Here is a 15,196-nt window from a genome sequence, read left to right as displayed (position 1 = left end):
ACTGAACTGTGTATCTAATGAACCGTTTCATAAACCACCACTGCTCTCTGCATGTGGTGTAAAGCCACTTGTCTCTATGCTCCACTGTTTGTTATTGGACAGAAACGGAGCAGGTTTCAGCTGAGGAAGTAATCTTCCTCTCAGAATGGTCCAAAAAATTCCAAGCTGGATCAATGGACAACGATGATCTGTTGAGGCCTCTGCTGAGCTGGCTCAGCAAGTATTATCGACTCAAGCCAAAACACGACACAGAGAGAGGAGAGGGGGAGAAGGAGAGCTGGTTGCCCCCCCCCCCCCTCCAGAATCACTCGTGCACTGCACACCCATTCATTCCCCCTACCCAGCTGACTTCCATTAAGTTTTGGAAAACGATAAGATGAGGGAACAGCACTGAGGCTGGGCTAGATGGAGCCGAGGCAGCCTCGCGGTATCCATCTCGTGGTGAGCGAGAAGCTCGGAGATTAAGGTCTCTTTTAATTGGGTCCCTATTTGAGAGGTCATGAAGTGTCTGTCAGAGCTAGCTTTTTTTTCCCAGAAGTCTTTATGAATCGATCTTAAATCCCCCCTCCCCCTAGTCTGACCATCTGTTTGCCGTTTCGACTCGAGTCGAGTGGCTCTCATGTAAGATAATACCACCCAAATGTATCAGCTGGATCCGAGATGTCATCATCATCTAAGTGTTTCATCACTTTGGAGAAATGGAATGCAGACTAGTGAGATCCTGTCCTATTACAGGCTGCGATTTGCCCAGTAGCTTCACTGGAAATGCCGTAGTATCATCACAGTCTATTTAAACTATTTTAAGAGTTTATGGGTTAGTGTGAGATTTCTAATGTCTGCTTGAGATATATGTATGTCACATCAATACAATTAGAACCCTTGTGATCTGCAGATACTTCATTTTTGCCGTGAGCAGGTTGGGAGTTCTAGAAGACTGTGTTCTTCTCAGTGGGGGGGGGGGGGGGAGCCTTGTGAAGTCCACTTGTTGAGCTTGTGCATGCTGGCACGTGTCAGCCAGCCCATTTGCATTGATTTGCCAAACATTAGTGCAGAGTGAGTGGCCATGTTTTTTTTTATGACCACAGGCAAAACAGAAGCAGAATCACATCAACATCTAAAGCGTGTGAGGCTGAGGTCACCAGCGAAGGGAACAGTGGCTGTCAAGGTCAAATATAGATCCTTTTTTTTTCACGTTTGCTCAGCTTAGACACCAGGCCTCCCAAAAACAGCATGTCATCACAGTAGAGCGAACAGTAGAGCAAGTCCACAACAAATCCAGTGCATCTGTAGGAGAGGTGTGGGGGTGTGTGTGGGGGTGTGTGTGTGTGAGAGTGTCCAAACAGGAAAAGCAGAGGGCCATTATTATGGCTTGTAGAAGCTGTGAGGGGAAGGAAATGTGCTGTCGTCAGGATTCATCAGGAATCAGACCCTCCTCCACATGGGCCTGTTTATTTTACCACACCACACTGTGCTTTCAAAGGTCACCCAGGCAGTAAAACAACCAGATTAAATGAAAGATAAACATTTACTTAGCTTAGCAAGATCTCTGCACATGCAGTTGCGCTTAACCAAGTGCCTCTTCCCTCTGGCCAAGCCCACTCTGGGCATTTCAATAAATCATGTTTTTTTTCTACACAAATGTGATCTATCTCACTATCTGGGAAGTACTTTAGATGGTCGGAGTGCTTGATGTGTGCACTTAGGTTGTATTTGAATCATTAAACTGAATTAATCCTCTGTTGGGTTTGATCATGTTGTATCCTTGCAGACCTGTCTGATTTGTATGCAGCCTTCGTTTTCAGACCATTTCCAGACTAGATGGTTCATGTCATGTTAAGCTATTGGTGCCCCCCCCCCCCCCCCCCCCCCCCCCAATATTTAATTTGTGTTAACCTACTCCTGTTACCCTGATGATTTGTAATGTTTTCATGTCTTGCATGCTATAGCATGTGACCACCTCTTCCAAGACTAATTTTGCATTGACTTTGCAGTGCTTTAGCTCCTCTCCAGCTTAGCTGGGATTTCCATGTAGGCCCTCTGATTGGGCTCGTCCTAAGGAGATCTGCATTGAGCAGTAATTAAAGTAACACCAGGGGTCCACTGACCCTCCCCAGTCTCTGAGCCTCATAAAAGACTTAACACCCTAAAGCCATCAGGAAAATACGGGCCCGGCTTAGCAGGGCTGCTCTCTCTGTGCCGACTGCCACTCATGAGGGAGACGAGATGAGGTCTCCATTCCATCAGTCCAGACGACCCAGGAGCCAGTGGGGGAGCAGTGCAGTCGTAAAGATTTCATTGTATCCTCTGGAGTGATGTTTTTATAGGTGTAGAATGAGCAGAGTGTCATGTGGGTGTCCTTCAGAGTTTTGAAACTCAAGTCAAAACTCTATACACATCTCAGGCTGGAGGAAGCTGGTGGTCAGGCATTGCTGCAATGTCCGACAGCTGGTCTCTTGAGAAGGCCACTCATTCCCCCCTGGAGGTGAACCAGCACCTGAGAGTGGGACATCTGTCATTTAGGAAAGGGGGGGGGGGGGTTGTCAATCAGACCATCTCAGCTTGTTTTTACAAGTCGTCCCACAATGGTGTGGGTGGAGCTGAGGAGAGCAGGGACAGAGAGTACGTCTGCCCTGGCCACACCGGTGTGTCTGCTCTGCTGCTGACCACAACGTCTATCCGCATGCGTCCAGAGGGGCCTGAGAATGAAGTCAGTTCGAGATAGTGTTATGAGATAGTAGTGAGATAGTGATATGATATGTTATCAGCTGCCTTAGCAGTTCATGCAGAAGTTAAAGTAGCCACATAATTCTTGAAAATATTTGACATGCGGCACACTTGGTTTACTCTCACTCAGTATGACCACACTGTAAATAGAGAAGTGCCTTGTTTCAGCACGAGCTTGACGAGATTTTTTTCCCTAGGCTGAGGTTTAAGATTATGTGTGAGATAAAGTTTGACTTCTTCAGGCTCATGGTGTTTTGCCTAATGTTTGCTCTGACTGGCTGTTTGGGGGACATACTGTTTTGTGTGCCTGGGGTTACAAAGAAGGCAGTCTGTTCGGGCCTCTATTACTGCTATCCCCGTGGCCTGTCATTTCAGGAGCCTCTTGCCAAAGTAAAGTGAATGATGTCTGTGAGTAATTAAAAATGGAAGCAGATCTCTGTCGTCATGAGCTGGAGCCTTTATTTCTATTCATCGCCTTTTCATTTTTTTCTCCACGATCTCCACATCCTCAGAGCATTTTTCCATTCTTTTTGCTAACTTAGCCACAGGAATTCAATCTCAGGCTTGGGTGTCACACTCATTTTATTTAATAGATGCAGCATAAAAACGTTAGAGAATTTCAGTCTGGGCATTTGCTCAGAAAGCATAGGCTTTGGCTCACCGAATCAGTTTCCACTTACCTAGGTGTGGAGGACTTGCAGGGCAGTGATGGCCCAGTCTGTCCAGCTCCCTCTCAGTGGACTAAGAGGAGCCTGGGCAAAGGCTTTACTGACTCTTATGTTCCTGCAGCATATGCATGGGATGAGCTCACCCCAGTGGCGTGGTGTGAAGGAGTATGCTTGCCCTGCCACTGGACAGGGGTTGATGGGTACAGGCAGGAGCACTGGCTAGCAGGAGGGCTTGGCACCCGAGTGCTTACTTCAGAGTAACATTGGCCTGTGAGCAGGTAGCACCTAGGTAACACTGGACCAGTGGTCCCTCGTCATAATAGATTATGTCCAGTGGTCCCTCGTCATAATAGATTATGTCCAGTGTTTGGGCACACATAAGTGGACTGGAAAGGCCGGATAAAGACGCAGTGATGGCCACGCACATCCCATGCCAAACTTGGATGGGTCCATTCACAGTTTTTCATTTTTGTTTCTGATGTTTCGAGCCGTGCGGCTCTTCCTCAGACTATGGGAAAGGCCCGATGCCCTTCTGTGCGTAGTGTACTTGGTGAACCAAAACCGCTTTTATTGCATGACTTTTTGCTGTGGAGTTCACATGTGTGCGGTGTATTTTTCTTTTCTGTTGTTTCAAATGTCAAATTCAAAGAGAAGGGTCTGTCTAATCCACTCATGACCTTTAATGCTTAGACTTTCTGTCTGTGTTTGAGCAACAAAAAAAAAAAAGTCTTGGACATTTTTATTGATGATGCTCTCCAAATTTGTGGTTAAGGCGAGCTTCCAATCGTTCTCTGTCCCAAACCACTGATAGTGTTGGTCTGTATGAGTAAACTGAGTGAGTCATCATGCTGTCACACTTAGTTAACGTTAATTATCTTATTTTTTAGAAAACTAGCCTCTTTACTGTGTTTATTAGTGTAGTATTGGCCCCAGCCGTGGCGCAACTGGCTGGGGCACCTGCACCTTACGCCGGCGACCTGGGTTCGATTCCTGCCCCGTGGCCCTTTCCGGATCCCACCCCGACTCTCTCTCCCACTCACTTCCTGTCATTCTCTACTATCCTGTCAATTAAAGGTAGCCTGGGTGTTCCCATGCTGCCTTGCGCACGATTTGATTCACGCTGCTAAGGCAGCCTGGAGACCATGGAGCAAATTTTCGCCTGAGATAGGGAACCAATCACAGAACAGGTGGGAAAGCAAGACGATGATGAGCTATGCACAGACGCATTTGATAGACATCCGTGGCACCCAATAAACAGATCTGGGCATTTTTTTCAAATGCGAGAAAATGAACGTTTGGTTCCCAGACCACGTCTCATTGAGAAGTGGTGGCGCTAGCCAGGCTAAATTAAAGGCATAAAAAAAGGCCAAAGAAATATACTTAAAAAAAAAAAAAAAATTGTGTAGTATTGGCCTGACCACACCTGCTACCCAATACACCAGGGCCCAGAGAGAGTATTGTGAAGCACCACAGCTGGGTCTATAGCTATTAAGCCTAATTATGCCTGCTGGCTACTGGGTGCAATCAGAGGCCCATAGCCAGTATACTTGTGGATGGCATCATCATTGCTCCTGTGAAGAGATCAACATTAGCTTAGCTCCACCCTCCCTTTCTCTCTCTGTCTTTGGCTCTCTGCTCATTTTCACCCACTCAATCCCTATAAATCTGTAAAACAAGGACAGGTGTGCCCCTTGAGTATCCTTCCTGCTGGAGTCCAGCAGCCTTGCAGATGGTATGGTCGGTCCTCTTTGTCTAAGAGTGTGTGTGTGTGTGTGTGTGTGTGTGTGTGTGTGTGTGTGTGGTAAGCCCAGTCCTGGCTGCGCTGGTACAGTGGTGAGGGGGGCTGGGCTGCTGGTTCTCTAGGGAGGGATCAGGTTGCGCCTGTGTGTAATGAGGTAATGAGACTGGGGTTCAGTCTCGGCTCTCCACTCTCTCCAGACTGGTGCTGCTGCTGCCACAGGGGCATTGTTCACAGTGGGGACATACAAAATGGCTGCTCAGGGGTGGAGCGTGGAGGGGGTTTCATTCATATCCAGTATTATGTCATGGTTAGGACTCAGTGTAGGAGAGCACTGTGTGTATGGAAAATGAGGTGGGACGCTTGTGGTAAATTCTCATTCTAAGCCAAAATGTCATCGCCAACATCAAATCATGTGTGCTTAGCCAGAGTTTATCTCCCTGCCAAGGCCTCCATTGGAGCATATGTCTGCTGTTGTAGAGAATGAGAAAATCCACCACTGGATCAAAACTGACTATCAGGCTCCAGACATTGGTGTCTTCATCAGTCTTGTAGTTTAGTCTTTGACTAAAGTCTATGGCCAGACTGCTGCTGTGAATGTGGGAACTGCTCTTTCTTTCCAGTGGAAATCATAAATTTCAAACACTTCAGCGTTTCTCTGAAAGGTCAGTCTCTTTAACTCTTGCCATAGGATGGCCCACTTTTCCTCCTTGGTGGTGAGACGGACACCAGCACCCTAAGCCAAGTGGCTCATCCTTGGGATTTACAAGGGATTCTGCGTTTCGGTGATCTAGAAATTGCTCGGTCATCATGGATTTAGTGTGTTTAATTTCTTTGGGGAACATTTTCGATTGATGTAGCTAAAGAGCTCAGACATTCCCAGGTACTCTTCATATCAGGGATTATATGCTGGGCATGTTTACTGCAGGCCGTGTACATGCAAATACACCCGGATTGGCTGGAGGTGGGTGAAACCTGCTGAGTAAAGTCTTACTGCCCATCAGTGGCTCTCTAATGTACCCTCATGAGTGTCTGGCTATTAACGTGATGCTCATCATAGGTCCAGGGTACATGCGGGGCTGTGTGGTGGTGGTGACTGGCCTGGGATAAGGAGTCTCTATAGTCTCCAGACCTGTCTGTTCTTGCCCACACACACTGAGCAGGCCTGAATGCAGTGTGTCAGTAAATCTGTAAACATGTAAATGCAAACATGTAAAAGTCACCAAATTCATCATTCAACATTTTAAAGTTATGTTTTTTTAATCATGTTGTAGTATGATCGATCATGTTTTAATCATATGTCCATGATGAAAAGACCATAGTCCTGAGAACTCTCTGAGTTACAGTGTGGGATCTTCCCCGGCTGGGAAAACCTTGTTTTCGACGAGTCACCTGGAAGAGCGAGAGCAGTGGTGTTTGGAAATCTGTGTTTGGAAGTCATCTGTTTGACTTGGACTCTGGACGCCAGAACTCGCACATGTGTGGCGAAGCCGGCAGCCTTTCGTGCTTTTTATTTTTCCATTAAGGCTGTTGACCAGATGTCTGGAGGACCCATCATCAGTAGCAACAGTAGGCCTAATCACCTACAATCATAAAAGGTGAATTTGGATAGAGGCCTATAAATGGACCCAGTGCAGTCAGTTCTCCACTTGGTGTTCTGATACTTTTTTTTCCACACCTGATATTGCTTTATTATCCTGGCATAGCTCACATGGTGGCATGGCCAGGTGGCCATACTCCTGTATTTTGCCCTGCCCCCTCCTACAATGATGACTTGTCATTCATGTTTGTTTGCATAATCACTCGCTCTGTTCAAAGGACACAGGGTTAGACAAGTAATAAAGAAGCCTAACCCAGATAGCTCTTTTTTTTTTACCTTAAGAATGCATTGACTTCACAGTATTTTTAACCCTTTGCTTTTCAGTCCCAGGAAGCTTGTTCCAAAATCTCATTCTAGAAGTTTCCTCTATTCTTACATTTTTAATACCGTTTGAAATGTCTATAATCAATAATATATTACGTCCAAAAAATAATTGTATGGTGAAATTCGGATTCGGAAGATTTCTATGTTGCGTCACCATCAAACTAATGGCTTGTGTGGGCAGCTTCAGATGGCCAGGTAGAGAGGGGAGAGTGAAGTGTGTGAGTGAGTGCCCTTCCAGAATCTCTGCTGCCGTCACTGTTGTAAATGTGTAATAGATGGAAAGTTGAAAATGTGGACGCCCACCTGCAGCTGTACGAATCGCATACAAATCTGATTGTCATTATTCCTATAGCAACGGGCCATAATCAGCAGCTGTTGCCTGTGCACACGGGGAAACCTTAGAAGCCGAGAAAAGCCACCCTGATGTACTTTACGAGTCTCTGGAAGGAAAGCTCAGGGGAAAAAAGCTTCTCGCCGTGTCTGGAAAGCCCCCCTTACAGGTTGAGAGAGGGTGTTTTTCAGCTAAAAGTATAAGTATATATACTCTTTTGATCCCGTGAGGGAGGGAAATTTGGTCTCTGCATTTATCCCAATCCGTGAATTAGTGAAACACACACAGCACACAGTGAACACACAGTGAGGTGGAGCACACACTAATCCCGGCGCAGTGAGCTGCCTGCAACAACAGCGGCGCTCGGGGAGCAGTGAGGGGTTAGGTGCCTTGCTCAAGGGCACTTCAGCCGTGCCTACTGGTCAGGGCTCGAACCGGCAACCCGGTTACAAGTCCGAAGTGCTAACCAGTAGGCCACGGCTGCCCCTGTAAATACTATACTTATACTTATACACATACATGGTGTTGTAATCAAGTGTGGTGAACATAGAATGAATCAATGAGTCAATATTTCTGACTTTTTTTTCTCTGAGTAAGCTCCTTTGTACTAGGAGTGTACTAAGTTCACCAATTCTACCATGCATTGATGTCGGTGTAGCCTGTTCTTTTTGTCACTCAGGTGTGTGTTTGTCATGCATTATTACTCACTACCCAATATGTCAGTCATCTACTCGCCCTGAGGTGTGCCTCATCATGGAAAAAGGGTCATTTTCAAAGCAAGAACAAAAGTTTGAGGTTATGTAAGCTGCTGAGAGTTTGCCCCGTTACATTGTCTGCCAGTGTGTACACAGCCCACTCTACTGAGTTAAAGGGCAGTTTTGTAATGTGTGTGATTCTGATTGGTTGGACCAATCCACCCAGACACTTGCAAAACCTTGATGTTCTCTTATCTATTCAGATCCCTATCATAATCTTATCTTTTTTAACCACACTTACAAAGAAACACACTCATTCACACTCTCTCTCTCTCTCTCTCTCTCTCTCTCTCTCTCTCTCTCTCTCTCTCTCTCTCTCTCTCTCTCTCACTCTCTCTCTCCCTCTCCATTTCTCTCTAACACACTCACACACACACTCACACTCACACTCACACATGTATACAGCATATGCTTTTACACAATGTGCTCTTTCTATCCAGATATAATTACTCTGCTAGGATTAACTCTGTCAGGATACTATAGTGAACATTAAAACGAGTTTGTTGTGATTGAAATAGACATGGATTAGATAGAATTAAAGTCTCAGATTATGATTGAGAGATTAATCATTTTTAAGTGCTCCCACTGACTGAGAAGTTAATGTGTGGTAGCTAACAAACACACTTGGTGCCAGAGGCCATTGTTGACTGCCCTTGCCTCAGAACTTTCCATGTTTTCACAGTAATGTTCCTTCCATACATGTCTTAAAGCACAGCCGTATTGAAAGAGAGGCTCACCAGAAGCGGTTTTGCCCCAAAGAAATGCAGCTGCAGACACCGAAGCCTGCTACCTCTTCACATCTGACCACCCCATCTCCCTCCCTCATTTCCTGGAGCAGGGCTTTATAAACAGTCTTTGCCCAGTGCATATGGTGGCTCCCCTGACTCCAGTGCCAGCCACAGCCACAATGGCCCTGTCTGTAGTCTAGTGCGGTGCTGTTCCACTGGAACCTATTTGGTGTGCAGGGGTCAGGCTGAGGCCAGGGCTAACCGTGCGCCAGGTCAAGTGATGCCGGGCCATTCAGAGCCGAGACGTGTGTCTGTACTCTCTTTATATGGTCTTTCTCCGATTTCTTTTATTTGCATACTTTTACGTAATTTACGTACTGAGTATCAGTTTCAGCTCAAATCCAGTGTTGAAATGAGAGTGTAGATCTTCCCTCAGGATAGATGGAGGATGTGCTCACCACAGGAGACCAGAGCAGCAGCACACAGGGAGCTGTGTTTGAGTCATGCCAGCGCAGATCTGGGTGATGAATAAGGTTTTCTGTGGTGGTGAAGTACCATGGCATGGAATGATTGACTGCTTGACAGCCCAGATGGCCATAAGCGGTGGTGGTTAGAGAATGTGTAGTCTTCTTTGTATACCGCTAAACTTTACCTTCAGCCATGATATTGCTGCTGAGGATCCTAGAACCAAAAGAAAAAAAAATAATAATAGTTAAAAATGACAACTCCGAAAGCTCTGTCTCCCATTTACAATACAGCTCAAAAGATAACCAGAGGGCTGAATGGGAAGGTTGTAGGAGGAGAAGAAAGAAAGAGAGAAATAGAATACACTCCCAAACCTCAAAGACTTGGATCTGAACAGTCGCTCTCACCGTCACCTGTAATGAATCCTGAGCTCCAGCGGTGCTGTGGAAGAGCCTCAGCGGGCGCCCTCTCCCCCAGAGCGAGAGATGTGAGTCGGGTCGCCTCGCCGCACCTCTGGCCTCCTGCAGGACCGACGCTCCACGCTGTCCGGCCAGAAAAGCTGAGTCAGAGCTCAGACAGGAGGAAACGGTAAAGGCATCCGCTCCAGAGAGGCTAAAAACAGCCTGCCTGACTCGCTCCTCTGTTCCCATCTTCCTCAGGATGTGTGTGTGTGTGTGTGTGTGTGTATGTGTGCGTGTGTTTGTTCTCGTAGACCAGGCGCAGGTCTAACACAGATGGCCCCTTGGGCTACCGTGAAACACTTATTCAATTGTCTTAGCCTTGCACGCAAGAAACTAGTCTGGCTTTCTGTAAGTGCTTAATACAAATTTTGTGATGGAATTAAAAAATCATGTGATTCTCATTTTCTGTATTTAACACCATATTTTGGATGGTCACATATGGTAGCTGTTTCGTGAGGGTATTTCCGTCATTCAATATCTAGGGGTTCAGCGAAAGAGTTCAGTTAGTACTTCCATTGTAATATTGGAGCAGAATTAATGTGTTGTGTGGATTTTCAGACTGTAGAGGTGACACATTTGTCCATAATGCATTCAGAGGATTGCCTCTGTGAAAAGGTCCACAGTCATGGCTGATGAGGATTAAGATATTAACCTCCCATCGGGGCGTATGATTTGTTTGTTGTCACCTTAAATCATCGGCTGAGTAGCATAGTGGAGCTAGATGATGGCACCATTGCCCAAATGGCCATTTGTGATCTCTAAGTGTATATGGGAATGACTGCATGCACTCATCCAATCTCTCTGTATGAGCCCTCAGCAGTCGTTCTGTTGCCTTCTCAGTCTCCTGTTGAGTCCTTAGGACTTCTTCCCTGAGGTCCTATGACTGGTTACAACCTGGCCATTTTTAGACGTAATGAAATGGGGATGTCTCATACATTTTCCATTGAGTGTGCCCTAATGTTGGGCAAAGCCAACCACTGGCAGCAGCAGCAGGCTGAAAGAAGCAAAGCAGACTGGTAAAGGTAAAGCAGACTGCTTCGTCTCTTAAGGTTCGCCAGGTCACCTGGCAGTCCGCACCCGTCTGTGGGGAACTCCTTCCTGTGAGTCAGCCCCGGCTCTATTGTGCTGTGGCCCATGCGCCCGTCCCTGTGCCACCTGGGCCTCACGGACAGGAAAGACTCGTTTCCACCGAGGCTCAATTAGCACGACCTACGGATATCCTGGAGCTTACTGTACAGCAGGCAGGGTGAGCTCTGACTGTGCCCCAGAATGGGCAGAATGGCCACACAATAGCTCCATTATGTTCTTTATGAAACAATTGAACATCTCTATTGCCTGTGTTTATTTTCTGCTGCTGGTCTGGTTCGGCTCACCGACATCTGGTGTTTCTTCCTATGGCACAGCTTTGGCTGTTTTTGCTGCTTTGTAATGTGAAAGGCAGTTCCCCCCACAAGGTTTCAGGGTGGGTACTAGCTCTGCCACCACCACACCAGCCTAGAGCTTCAGCATGAAACCACTCACCAGAGCTTATGTGGGTGCCCTGAAAAGAACTTCAATGCCCTCAGCTTTGAGGACAGGCCTGGAGGTCAATCTGCCCACTGGTTTTCCGGGGTGACCAGAAGAAGGGCGCTGGCTATTTTCTGAAGCTTGCCTCATGCGGTGGCTGGTTGCCCTCACCACTGCCACGAGGGTGCTGTAAATTACAGCTGTGGGGCCCCACCACTTGTGTGATCATGGCGAGCCAGCCGGGCCCTCCCCCTGCCCCGCCACACCCCTCTATCCTGGTCTGATGTGGAGGCTCTGGGACACTGGCTAATGGGGGCCTTTGATGTCCCTTGGTGGCCCCTTGTGATTTCAAATCGCCACACATCTAACAGTGGCTGGGGGTTAGTTAATTGCATATGGTTTTGGTGATCTTTCTTGCAAATCAGATGCTCTCCTCTTCCCCTCTTGGTAGTTAGTATTAAACTTCTGTCCTCAGTGCTTTGAGCTTTCCTGCATCAGTGTAATCAGAAAGGAGAGCATGTGTTGAGTTTGTGGCCTATGGATCTCAACTCTGTTTAGTTTTCAGCCAAGTGAAAGCTGCAGACAGACACCACACACGTGTCGCTGGCTGGACTCTTTGTTGCCAATGGAGTGTCGTGTTCTCTTTCTTCCCAGGCCCCCCATGTTTTTACCCCACTGAAAGCCCTCCAGCTCCCCCATGCGCCAGCTTGCGAGGCCTATTCATATTGTGATTTCGGCCATTCATATTCATGCGGCCTGCTCACCCCACCCATAGTAATTTGGGAGGGGGGGCGTGCTGGCAGGGCCTGATGCGTCATGTTGGATCAGCAGAGCTAATTTGGCAAATTTCCCTCCAGCAGACCACCCTCTGCCCCTCCTCCTCGCGTCCCCCGTCTGATGGAGGGGGGTAATTGGGTGATGCTTGTCTTTTGTCAAGCTCATGTCGAGCGGTTCGGCTGTTTTCACTAAAGCCCAGACATCTGTTCCCTGGGCCTTTGCACATTTCAGCTGTGATGTAATGTCCCATGCTCTCCGTCTCTCTCTCTCTCTCTCTCAGACCACCGCCCAGTTCCCAGAGCCCTCTCACACTGGCTGCAACTTTGGTTCAACTCCACAAAACAACCCAAAGGGCATGTGTACCCCACTCCCTCTCTGATCGCTTCCTCAGATAACAGTTTCACAGATATGCGGCAACTTTGGGAAAATATATATTCATATTTAGTCATTTAGCATTATCATTACATCGCGTTTTTACTAAAAAAAAAAAAAACAAAGCACAGCAATTGACTGCCTGACCTGCCTGAATTACTGACCTCTGCCTGTTGTTTGAATCTGGAGGCACTTGGCGGAGAGCAGGCATGTTTGTTGCAGCTTGTTGTAACATTTAAATGAATAATATTGCTCCCTCAACTGGGAGTTGGACTCCGCGCTTTGATATAGGTCAGGATGTCCAGTTCCAAATTGGGAAACTCCACTCTCATGAATTGCTCATAAATTGCCACACACTCTTTGTATGATAAACATAGAACTTGTCCCAAATGTCATCTTTCCACAGGCATGTGTATAGCAATGACTGGAAATGTAGTTTATATTTTTTAAACAACTTCAAGCCGCAGTCACATTTTGCAACGTTCAGGGTCTCAGTCTGACTCCATTCAGCTCGTCTTGTCTCTACCAGTCCTCCCCTGCACACTCCCATAACCCGGGCACCATCGAGCTCATTACCACTGCGGCTGGGATCCAGCCATTTATGAATTTGGGGGATTTTAGGAGGGGGAGGGGAATCTACGCATGCAACATTTCCTCCACAATCACAGCTATTATTAGTGGTGGTTCTGGAAAATTCCAGAGTAATGAGTGTTGAAATGTACAGAGTGAAAAAGGGGCAACTTAAATGGCTGATTTGGAGTTTTTGGGTCCCGTGTTGGAGGAACGCTGGAGAAGGAGCTGCTTTACGTCCCTCTAGTTTTGAGTGTGGAGACACTTTGGGTGTCCTGTCGCTCTGAAAACGATGCATAAATAAACGAGTACTGTCCAATCCGTGTCATGCAGAGCAATATGAGCATTGTCCATCTCTCTCACCAGCCTGTCCACCACCCCCCATGGTGGTCTCCATTTATCTGGTGCTCTATAGCAAATCAATTACAATTATAACATTGTGGTGTTCAGTGGGCATGCCTTATCACAGGAACATATGACCCACTTTTCTATTGTGTCACTGTCCTGGAATTTGTGTACAATAAGACTGTTTTTTTAAATGTTGACATGGAACTCGGTGAACCGTGTCCCTGTATTTATAGTAAACTTTATCAAGGCAGTAGAGTTCTCATGGGAAATCAGGGTGATCTCCTCTGTTTACCTCAGTTTATACAGTAATATATATATATATATATATATAACATATAATATTATAATATATAAAAAATATTATGTAGCCGACACCATTCATTAGTCACATCAAAGTTATTGTTAGAGGGTCAGATAAGCTCCAGTGGAAAGCCTACAGTGGTGTATTACTCATCCAGTGAGCTACAACTGTGACAGTTTTGCAGAAATATTAAAAACCAATTTAACCCAGTAATGAACCACAGAGGTGTTAAATGATGTTGGAAGTGCAACAACCAGATCAGATTGGCCCACAAATGCAACCCACTTTCTGTGTGGGATTTTTTAGCATGCTGTTGATTAGTCAACATGTGGCCTACACTGGCAACCCTACTCTGCCAACGATCAACTTCCCCTCCGCAGATCCAACCATCCAAATACCTAAAACAAAAACACACTTTCTCAATGTAATAAAGAGTATCTGTGCGTTTGGCCAGTTAGCATCTACAGTCGTTGATATTTAGTGTGCTTTTATTTCTTAGACGTTCTTTGCCAGTTTTCTTTTCATGTTTTTATGCCATGAAATGTTCCCCTTTATGTTTTCCTTATGGCTTCTGTCTGTCCCACAGTTATGCCCTGGCTGACATGGCCTACCGATCTCTGCGGGACCAAGACAAAGACCAGTGCATTCTCATCACAGGGGAGAGTGGAGCCGGCAAGACAGGTGGGTGAACACGTCCAAGACAAACGCCTCGCACAAGCCCGAGTGATTTAGAGGGAGCTCCAGGAGTCTGAGTGCATTATCAGAGGATCATCCACAACATGGCAAACAGGTTTATGATGACAGGAGGTCAGCCTCTTAATTTTCTCGCAAGAGGAAGACTCAGCAAGAACCGCCAGTGTTTTCGCAGCTATTTTGGGCAAGTTCTGTTTGGGGAGTTATTTTGGGTAAGGTCTGCACCTGAAACAATGTTTTTCGTGTACACAAACGTCTGTGCAAACACACACACACCATTTGACCACACAGAAACAAAGGAGAGGCCGAGTAAGTAGGTTCTTACTGTGCTGCTATTCTAAATGGCATTCCCATGGTGCTCTCCGAGAGTGCTGCCTAAAAACTGCACGCATGAGATACATGAAGGATATGTATTGCATGCTATAGATATTCTGTTGGTGGAAGACTCAAATCCCATGTGACCTTAGCACACCTGGACTTTTACAGAGGAGAGAGTTTCCTGGTTTGGGGCTTTCTGGGAAATCTCCCTTAATTTCTCTTGAATAGGAGTTCACTTCTTCGTTGACCTTCTCTTTCTGTCTTCTCTTCCTCATGAGGTGTCTGAAGTTACAGTCTTAACAAAGCTATTTTAACAACGGCATATAACGTTTCACTTTTATGACCACTTTCTACTGGTGTAGTATTCCCACTGTAGCTGTGAAAATGAACAGAGGGTGGAGATCTGTGCAAGTCGTTCACACAGTGATAATGTGGACAATAAAATGAATCTGCCAGATTATCCACTAACACTTTTATTGTACAAAGTGTACAAAGTTTACACAAGTTTATTCAAGTG

The 15,196-nt window shown here is 46.3% G+C and overlaps 1 protein-coding gene and 1 long non-coding RNA gene across 9 annotated transcripts in view; one reads left to right on the top strand and one right to left on the bottom strand.

Moving 5' to 3' along the window:
- Window positions 1-15,196, top strand: part of myo1b (myosin IB) — a 59,840-nt gene that overhangs the window by 14,394 nt on the left and 30,250 nt on the right. For all 8 annotated transcript variants that reach the window (XM_042082443.1, XM_042082449.1, XM_042082453.1 and 5 more), the window contains exon 4: window positions 14,255-14,349. In XM_042082443.1, the coding sequence (XP_041938377.1) occupies window positions 14,255-14,349 (95 nt within the window). The remainder of the gene's footprint in view (window positions 1-14,254; window positions 14,350-15,196) is intronic.
- LOC121699944 lies at window positions 2,516-3,486 on the bottom strand. Its single transcript, XR_006027085.1, has 2 exons — window positions 3,405-3,486; window positions 2,516-2,696 (listed from the first exon to the last, which is right to left on the bottom strand). It is a non-coding gene; the product is annotated as an uncharacterized LOC121699944 (long non-coding RNA).

The sequence above is a fragment of the Alosa sapidissima genome, chromosome 2 (assembly GCF_018492685.1).
Source record: "Alosa sapidissima isolate fAloSap1 chromosome 2, fAloSap1.pri, whole genome shotgun sequence".
Taxonomy (NCBI): domain Eukaryota; kingdom Metazoa; phylum Chordata; class Actinopteri; order Clupeiformes; family Clupeidae; genus Alosa; species Alosa sapidissima.
The sequence above is the reverse complement of the archived record's forward strand: the minus strand, read 5'-3'. Positions and strand labels throughout refer to the sequence as shown.